This window comes from Chinchilla lanigera, unplaced genomic scaffold, assembly GCF_000276665.1.
Source record: "Chinchilla lanigera isolate Chin_1 unplaced genomic scaffold, ChiLan1.0 scaffold00026, whole genome shotgun sequence".
NCBI classification, from domain to species: Eukaryota; Metazoa; Chordata; class Mammalia; order Rodentia; family Chinchillidae; genus Chinchilla; species Chinchilla lanigera.
In genome coordinates, this window is record NW_004955427.1 from 11,595,039 (window position 1) to 11,605,621 (window position 10,583).

The following is a 10,583-nucleotide window of genomic DNA, read 5'->3' on the forward strand; positions in this document are numbered from 1 at the left end:
TTAACCTAAGAAAGGAACTAAAAGTCCTCTGTAGGAAAATCATTGTACTATTTTGAAAAAGGAGATCAAAGAGGACATCAGAAAATGGAAATATATCCCCTGTCCCTGAATAAGTTGAACTAATATTGTCAAAATAACTATACTTCCCAAAGTGATACACAGATTTAATGCAATACCAACAAAAATACCAACAGCATGTCTTACAGAACTAGAGAAAATAACCCTAAAATTCATATGAAGCAGAAGAGACCCAGAGTAGCAAAAGCAAGTTTGGGTAACAAGAGCAAAGCAGGAAACATCACAATTCAGATTTCAAGTCCTTACATAGCTATAGTGATAAAGACAGCACAGTACTCACACACACTCACACACACACACACACACACTCACAAATGTCAATCAGTGGAATAGAATAGAGGATGCAGAAACAATCTCAGGCACATTTAGCCATGTACTGTTTGACCAAGAGGCCAAAAATATATGCTGGAGGAAACAGAGTCTTTAGCAAATGTTGCTGAGAAAACTGGCTATACACATGTAGAGGATTAAGTCTAGACTCATATTTCTCACCAACTAGTAAACTAAAATCAAAATAAATCAAAGATCTAAACATTAAATCAGAAACAATATGGTGTACTCTGGTGTAACCACTGTGGAAATTCCACAAAAAACTAGGATTATTGCTCCCATTGGATTCAGCTATTCCCTCTCTCTGTATCTTCCTGTAAGAATTAAAAACATCATACCACAGTGATATATGCACACTCATGTTTATAATGGCACAATTTGTAATAGCTAAAGCTCAGATACAACCCAAATGCCCATTAAGCAAAGAATGGATAAAAAAGATGTGTTGTTTTTATACACTGGAGTACTACTCAGCCATAAAGAAGGATAGACTTGAAATCTTTATAGGTAAATGGATGGACCTTGCCATCATACTCTCAAGTGAAATAAATTGAACACATATGTGTAAATATCCATTGTTTCTATGGTGTGTGGAACTGAAAGTGTAAATAAGGACCAAAGTGTTATAATATGTATTGTGAAATAAGAAGAAATTGTTCAAAAGAAGGGGAACTTGGGAGGGGGGAGGGTGGTAAGGAACGAATGGAAAAGAAAAAATGATAAGGGAAAGATAAAATGGAAACAAAGCTTTGTAAATGAGGAGAAGATAGGTTAAAGGGAGAGGAAGGGATTGGAAAAAAGAAGAGGAATCAAGATATATCATATCCAGGTATAAACTCCCAATAATGAGTATATCATTATGCATATCTAAATTGTGTCAATAAACTGAATTAAAAAAGAAACAATATGCTAGGAGATAAAACAGGAAAAACTTTTGAAGACATAGACATAGACAAGGACTTTCTCAACCGAACCCCACTTGCATAAGAAATAACATCAAGAATCAACAAATGAGATTATATCAAATTAAAAATCTTCTGCACAACAAAAGAAACAATCAACAGACTGAAGAGACAACCTTCTGAATAGGAAAAAAATTGTCAGCTACTCCTCAGACAGAGTACTAATATCTCAAATATATAAAGAGCTAAAAAAGAATTAGACACCCCTGAATAAAAGGGTCAATATAAATGGATAAATGAAATGAATAGACACTTCTCCAGAAGAAGAAGTACAAATGGCCAATAAATACTGTATATGAAAATGTTCAATATTGCTGGTTATTAAAGAAATGTGAATTAAAACAACACTGAGAGTCCATCTTACCCCAGAAAGAATGGCTATCATGAAGAAACCCAATACAATAACAAGTGCTGGCAAAGCCATGGGGAGACAAAGACCCTTTTATATTGCTGGGGGAATGTAAGCTGTTATGTTTTATATCTAGGTACCCCCCAAAGCTTCATCCTCTCATATGCAGGGCTTTCGGAAGATGATTGCCTCATGAGGGCATCAGACTTGTCCGTGGATTAGCCACTGGTGGATGTACAGCTGGGCATGACGTTTAGCAGGTGAAGCTTGTTGGGAAAAGGTGCATCACTGAGGAATAGCTGGGAAGAAGATAGATACATAGATATTTAGATATTTAAATATTAGATATTTAGAAGATAGATATATATTTAGATATATCTATCTGGAGACCTTAATATTTACTGAAATAAATCAGACACACAAGCTTAAATATCACATGGTTTCTCTTATATGAGTAACCCCCCAAAAAATAAAGAGAAAAATGAAAGATAATAGGAAACAAGGATCTCTTTCAAATGGGAAGGGAATCAAAAGATAAAGGAAGGGAGGAAGAAGGGAAGAGTAATGGGATATAAAAAGATTTAAGATGTATTACATACACCCACCAATATCCCAGGATGAATGTTATCATTATGTACTGCGAACACGGACTAATAAAAACTTAAAGAAATCACAAAGTGGAGGATTTGAACTAAAACCAAAGCATTACATCATACATCCCTATTATGTATATCTTTTTGGATTAGGGGACATGTGGTAGTTGATGAACATCTATATCTGTTCAGGGTTAGATACCAAAAGGTACAAATGAGAAAACAATACTTTATGTAACATGTTAGGACAGAATCTGTTGATTCCCACCCATGGAGGAAAAAAGTGGTTCGTCATTGAATAAACCTATGCAGACACTAGACTTCTTTGATACAACACAATCTAAATACAATAGCAAAATCACGTATAAGACTCCCTTCCATTAAAAAAAATACTACATTCATTGAATTAACTCAAATATATGACTTAAATGAATAATATTCAGTGGAAATTAAAACCTACCCTAACATTTTGCCTGACAGTTTATAAGAATATAAATTGTATTTGTATCAGGTAGTCCCTGCTCGAGAAACAGATTTAATGCAAAACATACAAATATATAAAAATTTACAAGATTGTCTTACAATGGTCACCCACAGACTCAGATGTGGAAAAGCACAAAAATTTTTGTGCACTGGAGCCCTGAAGAAGCCAGTCAAAGGCCCAGAGCTCAGTGTACCATGCAAACCTATATCAGGAGCCAAGGTGAAGGCAAAGACTTGAGCTCCTCTAAAGAGCAGAAGAAAGCCTTCCTTCCTTGCTTCCCAGGTATACCATCCTGGCAACAATGATCCTGCCACTCCTGGAACTCTGCTGAGCCAATTTAGTTGGACACTTCTTATTCAAGTTGACACAATCAGTTAACTGTCGCTATCTACCCCTTGTCTACTTGACAACCAAGTACATTTCTTTAGACCACAGTCTCCATACACAATGACAAGTTCATAATTATGCTTAACATATTACAACTATCCTGTGTGAAAAAGGAAAATGCATTAATTACTTCCCCAGAAGAGCAGGCAAGTTTTCTTTGGCTGATGTTTACTCCTAACATTTCATAACTGAACACTATAACTATTTAATATTACTATTTAATATTAGTTCACTAATATTAAAAACACAAAGAAGTCTAGTGTCTGCATAGGTTTATTCAATGACGAACCACTTTCACTATCACTATTTAATATTAGTTCTCCAGGTTTAACAATACTGGAGAACTAATATTAAATATATCATCATTATATTATATAGGGACCAAATTAGGAAAGACCCATTTTAATTACAATCCTCATTTCTATAGCTATATTCCCTTAGCCTTCAGCAAGCACCTCCATAGGTCTTGGGTTTTTCCTTGATGGCGTGACCCATACCTTCATCCTAAAGGTTCTGGAACATTCATCATTCTACCTGGATTAAGTAGTTGTAGTTTTCTATTGACTTTAATAACAGGCCATGGTCACACTAGGAGGTGCCCTTAAGGATCTGAACTCCAAGTATGTTCTTCCTTTCCTCCATTGTGCCGTGGTAGTCCTATTTATCCTTAATAGCCTTGGTCAGTGACACCTGCTGACACTATAACTCCCTTTTTGTCTTGTTTACTCAGAGGCACGAGAAGACGAAAATGACAAGGGGGAAGTCTTAGGTTTCAGTTCAATGATATGTCATTGTTGAGCTTATTTGTACAAACCTTCCCCCCTCTTGAACCAAGACTGCTAAGCCAGCAGAGCAACAGGTCATGAGAATAAGAAGCAAAATTTTTACTAATGAATCACTAGGAGTAATGATGAGTGATACCATTTCCATTTTCATCCCTTGATTCCTGGACCTGTAAATCTTGGCTACGGGAGACAGAGTACCATATAGTGGATATGGATTCAAAGCACGTACAGCCTTTTGAAGAACCTTGCCCCAGCCCGGCAAGCTATGGCCACGTAGCTGGCACTGTAACTGGGTCTTCAAAAGACCATTCCACCTTTCTACCAATCTTGCCACTTTTAGATGGTGAGGAACATGTAAGACAAGTGAATTCTATGAGCATGAGCCAATTGCCTCACTTCTTTGGCCATAAAATATGTTCTTCGGTCAGAGGCAATGTTGTGTGGAATCCCATTATGGCGAGTAAGACATCCTGTGAGTCCATGTAGTTTTGGCAGAAGCACTACGTGCAGGGAAGTCAAATTCATATCCACAGTAAGTATCTATGCCAGCAAGGACAAAGCGCAGCCCTTTCCATGATGAACGCAATCCAATACAATCAATCTGCCATTCAGCTGATCAACCCCGGAAGTGGTGCCATATGAAGGACTCAGTGTTGGTCTCTACTGCTGGGGTACTGAGCATTCAGCAGTGGCTGTAGCCACATTGGCCTTGGTGAGTGGGAGTCCATATTGCTGAGCCCATGCCTAACCTCTATCCCTGCCAGTGTGGCCACTCTGTTGAGCCTAGTGGGCAATGACAAGGCTGGCTGAAGAAAGAGGCTGACTACTATCAACCAAATGGGTCATCTTATCCATTTGATTATTAAGATCCTCTTCTGCTGAGGTCACTCTTTGGTGAGTGTTTACATGGAATACAGATATTTTTACATCCTTTGCCCATATGGAGAGGTCTATCCACATACTTCCACAAATATATTTGTTACCAATTTTTCAGTCATGTTCAAGTTCCTTACCATCCAGCCAGACCATTGGCTACAGCCCATGAATCAGTATACAGCCACACATTCACACATATATTTCTCCTTCCAGGCAAAACGTATTTCCAGGCTCACTGCCTGAAGTTCTGCCCACTGTGATAATTTTCCTTCACCATGTCCTTCAGGGATGTCCTGGAAAGGGGCTATAATGCTGTAGTTGTCCACTTGTGAGTGGTACCTGCATGACAAAGAACTATCCATAAACTAGGCCCTAGCCTTCTCTTCCTCTGGCAGCTGATTATATGGTATATACCCTGAGGCTATAGGTGCATGCTGGGAAACAGAAGGTAATATACCAGGAGTAGAAGGTATGGGCATTTGACAACTTCTTCATATGACTTACTTCTACACTCCAGACCTGAGCTGGCTCTATCACACATATACTATTTCCGTTTAATGGTGGACTGTTGCTGTGCACATTCAACCTCATGACTCAGTGGATAAGATAATACCCAGCTCATGATAGGCAGCTCAGGTCACAAGGTAACCTGGTGTCCCATGGTAAACAATTCAGTTTCCACTAAGGCCCAATAGCAGGCCAGGAATTGCTTTTCAAAATGAGAGTAGTTGTCCACAGACGATGGCAAAGCCTTGCTCCAAAATCCTAAAGGTCTCCACAGCAATTCACAGGTGGGGGCCTGAGAGAGACTACAAAGAGCATCTCTGCCTGCCAATGACACTTCAAGTACCATTGGATCCACTGGATCGTATGACCCCAGTAGCACAGCAGCCTGAACAGAAAAGCCTGGGCCTGTTGCAGAGCCTTTTGTTGTTCTAGATCCCACCCCAAACTAGTAGCTTTTTGAGTCACTTGGTTAATGGGCTAGAGAACTAGGTGAGGAATGTGTTACCTCCAAAATCCAAGGCCCACTAGGACTTGTGCCTCTTATTTAGTTGTAGAGTGAGTTAGATGTAACAGCTCATCTTTTACCTTAGAAGGGACATCTCTACATGATCCTTTCCTGGTACCAAAATTGGTATGTCAGTGCTTACTAAATAACCAGATTTAATGAAAAATATACAAATATATAAACATTTATAAGATTGTCTTACAATGGCCACCCACAGAATTAGGCATAGAAGAGTACAAAAGTCTATCTGTGCACTGGAGCCATGCAGGAGCCAGTCAGGAGCCTGGAGCTCAGTGTCCTGTGCAAGTCTATATGAGGAACCTGAAGGGTCCAGGAAGGAAGGGTGAAGGGTCTGCGCTACAAGTCAAGAGACATCGTTCAAGGTGAAGGCAAAGACTGGGGCTCCTCCAAAGAAACAGAAAGCCTTCATTCTTTGTTTCCCTTTTATATCATTCTGGTAGCAATGAGGTGGGTCTTTCACACCCAGAACAATGCTGAGCCAATTTAGTTGGGCACTTTTTACTGAAGTTGACACAGTCAATCAACTGTCACAGCATTACTGTGGCTTTTGTCATTTTCCCCTCCCCAGCATACAGTAGCTCAATCACCTTCATTAGATTAACACACATTATTTATTCTACCATAATAATGTAGTGTAGCTCCTCTTCCCTCCTGAAGATCAGTTTCTCAAACTACTAGCATCCCTATGAGAGAGCTATGTATTATAAATGGTAGGTTTTAAATAGATTTGTGAAATGTATTTTGTTTCTCTATGTTTGAGAAGTTCAGTTCTATTTGCAAATAACTGTTTTACCTTCCAGTTTCATGATGATTCTCAAGTGTAGCAAAGGTCCGTAGAGAAATAAATCTCCTAACCCATCTAAAATGACAGACTTCTATTTGTTTTTGCCATGATGTGGATGAGGAACATCAAGTACAAAACAAATCACCGCATATGTGACTAAAACATCAACATAATCACTTCCAAGCTCCCTCATTTCAAACCTACCTCTGCTTAACCTGGATTACTGCCATGGAAACACAAGTTTTGCTCACTTGTCTTATTGCTTTTATTTACATTAATTGATGGATTGGTGTTGGCTATGTAATTTTGAACAGTTTGACACAGAGAAAAATAACCAGTGAAAATGAAGGTCTGGGGAATAGGTACTGAAAACATGAGCATCAACTGAGCTTCATTGGGAATATGGAAACCAAACTATAAAATGGAAGGAACTTAATATTAGGGAAACATTGTACCGCTGGTGGGAAGGAGTCTCCAGATCACCAAGAGGAACACTGAGGTGGCGCACAGATGTGAACCGGTCTGTTAAGCAGGAAGTTGTTTTCACTTTAGAGCTGGGGAAAGAACTGGGAAACGTGTGGTTATTAGAACTGAGTAGTTCAGGGGCAAGCTCCTATCCAGCTGGGAACGCACCTGTGAGAAATGAGAACCATTTGGCTGGAGCCGATAGGTTTGAGAGGTTGGGATAAGCTTGGATTTTAGAAGATAAAGTGGGAGACTGGCTGGCTGGAAGCAACTGCTAAAGATAGAATGATGGGCTATTACTGCTGAGGTAACGCAAGAAGCAAATGGAAAGGAACAAGTCTGTTCTCCCATACTCCTACCTTCCACACTCTGTAGTGACTTTTATTGATATAACCAATCAGGAAGCCACCCAGTAAAGGATGTGTGTAATTTGTGGAGTCCTAGCCCTAATATTACAAAGCTAGGGCACAGAAGTATAAAGACAGAACAGAGAAGTTGTACTTATAAAGCAACACTAATGAAAATTAAATCAAAGTCTTAAGCCATGGTCAGGGTAACCATCTTCCAGTTTAAAAAAGTCAATGTGATCAATAATATGCTTAATATTTAAAAAAATTAATAATCTTCTTTGAGTTTGTTTGCCATTAGACATGGACTTGAGTATACAATCACCACAGTTGTCATTTGATCATAAAGTCTGAAACATACGTAGCATGGATCTAGGTATTTATATTGGATTTAAGCAGTGAAAAAACAGACACCTGCTTGCCCTTAGAACTTTCATTCTATGCAGGGGAAAAGACAGTAAACACATAACACGTCAGATGCTAAGTGCAATGGAGAAAATAAACCAAGTTAGGGGAATTGGACTTAGGATGGGGCAGGCCCTTTCCTATGGATAGTCCTAAAGGTCTCAATGATAGAGTACATTTTGAACAAAAATCTGAGGGAAATATGAAGAAGTGTTATGACTGTATGAGGAAAATCTTTTCAGTAGGGAAGATTTGCTTTGTTAAATATGAGATTGGTGAATATCATGTAAGTGGTAATTTTTTTGTGGCTCTGCACTTTATTTGTATTTCTGTGATTCTAGGTGGGTAATATCAGGTTTTCCTTTTAAGGAAGTATGGCAAATTTAGACATTCTATAAAGTATTGCTCATGTCTTCTAATGAAGGAAGAGTTATGTTTCTTTACACAGCAGGCTATAAAAAATCTACTGAGGGTAAGGGGAGTTAGCTCAAGTGCACAATACTCTATCTATACTATTAAATACCACCTATATTTCAGTAAGGGATGAAATTCTAAGAATAGTCTCAAATTTTTAATTTGGGTTATTGGAGTAAATGTAAAATGCCCAGCAGTGTACGTAATTATTTCTTTGTTGAAAATGACAACAGTTTTTCAGTTCAGAGTTAAGAATCTCGGTAAGTGGCAAATCGTCTTTGAGGCAGAAAGTTGGATGGATACCATAAGTACTCACTCTCAACTCAAAACAATGAAACTACTGTTAGCCTTGCGCGTTGGTATCATGTTGATTTTTGTTCAGATTGTTTTTTAAAAAATACATACTTTAGTACTCAAAGGTGTCAAAAATACCAATAAGTTAGCTATAATTATTCCTTCAATCTTTTTTGCTGCTCAAATGTGTGAAGTTATCTGTAAAGAAAACTAAGAATGGTAAAAAACATAGTAATACTTCTACATTAAAAGTCTTAAAAAAACCACAGCAATTTTAATCCTTGAAAAAGTGAGTTTTCCTAGTCATATAAAGTAATATTTTTAATTAGTAATAATTTTCAACATAAAAGCTTAATGCAGGTTTGTCTAATTTTTATTCACCTGAGAATGTAATTTGAGAAGGGACACATTTAGAAAGCAAAAATTTGAGTTTCCTTAGTAAAGTTGTTCTTAACTCAGAAAAAAAGATCTTGAGGGATCAGTCAGTGGTGTTTTGGTTCCTGTGCAGGAAAGCCATTACATATGGCTGGCAGTATTTGCAGAGAATTTAACCTCGGTGCCTAGGTTCCTCTAGCTGTTAATCAAAGATAATAGTATCGCTATTTTGGGGGGAAGTAAGCACATGATCTGACATCTCTGGTTGAAGACAGTATATCAACACAAATTATTAGAACACAATGAATACATACACATAAACCACCACAATGGTGCTCTTTAAATACTTATATAACATCTAGACACTATTCTTCCACGCTCTCTTTCATTTAGGTGAGAAACGTGATCATAGCAAGCCACTATTCAATTTTTCCATATGCAGAGAGGAAATACTGTTTCTTTTTTTAAGTTCCAGATCATTCTTTTGAAAAGTACTAAACCCGTTAATTTCTTATGGCCTCTGTGGCAATTTCACAGTAGCCCCCATAGCAAGCCTTCGGTGCTTTTTAAAATGTTGGCTAAATTACTTCTGCTGTACACTGGAACCATCAGGGAAAGGCCGAGGGAATAAAATTGGAGTGCGGTATTAAAATTTCGGTTGTTTAACATTTAACTGAGTCTCAACAACATGTTAAAGTGCTATCTAAACAGATAATTAGCTAGTCCTTGTGGGGGGGGAGGGCTGTCTAAATTTAGCAGCTAAATTAGGTTTAGGGAATGTGAAAATAGGAAAAGAAATGTTCTCCAGGGAAACAGTGGTGTCAGCACAGCTGAGGAATGTCACAATAGGTACATTTTGTCAATTATGATCATCATCAGGGGATCTCCCGGAGCGAAGCAGGACAGGATTTATTCATAAGTGCACCGTGAGGATGGGTAATAGCAAGCAGTGGCTGCGGGAGACAGGCTTAAAGGAGATGACAGCGACAGCAGGCAAAGGAAAGGAGAAAGAAGGGGATGCAGGCAAAGAGGGACCAAACCCAGCAGTGAGCGGCAGGGCAGGAGGCGGAAGTTAAACAGAGAGCGGGCAGGGAGGGGCCAGAACGCTGCGCAGTCTTGGAGATGGAGCGCACACTGTGAGCCCGTGGGCCGACGGTGGGGAGACCCTGGAGACGGGAAGGCGAGGACAGCGCGGTTTGGGGTGCAGAAGGCTTTAGTTCAGCAAGGGCAGGCTCCTCTCCGGGTGGCGGTCCCTGTCCGGCTGGAGCAGCGTGGCTCTGCGGCGGCGAAGGCAGGACCTACATAAAATGAACGGTGGTCAGACCTCAGGGCTGGGGGCGCCCGCCCTCGCCCCCGGACGGTCCGAGCTGTCCTCCCCCAGCGCCGCGGGCCCGGGGCTTCAAGGTCAAGGCACCCGGGCCGGGCTGCGCTGGGCGGACACACGGTCACGGTGGACCACGGACACGCTTCTCGCGGGCAGATGTTTGGGACTTCCCGAGGTCACTTTCCTGCGACGAGTTCAAAGCAAACAAGAAAATAAAACGCCACGTGCGGACACGCGAGTGGCCACAGGCGGCGGCGCCGCGCGAAGCGCCCGCGGGGAGCCGCGGCCTCCTGTTGCC

At 40.0% G+C, this 10,583-nt stretch overlaps 1 protein-coding gene and 1 pseudogene across 1 annotated transcript; both read right to left on the minus strand.

The window, feature by feature from the left end:
- Positions 1–6,891, minus strand: part of LOC106148691 — a 97,857-nt pseudogene extending 90,966 nt beyond the window's left edge.
- Positions 6,892–8,943: 2,052 nt separating this feature from the next.
- Positions 8,944–10,583, minus strand: LOC106148694 (collagen alpha-1(I) chain-like; the record flags this gene model as incomplete). Its single annotated transcript, XM_013515062.1, is given in 2 exon segments — positions 8,944–10,259; positions 10,470–10,583. Coding segments are annotated over 2 exon segments (444 nt in total), but the record flags the coding sequence as incomplete, so codon positions are not given.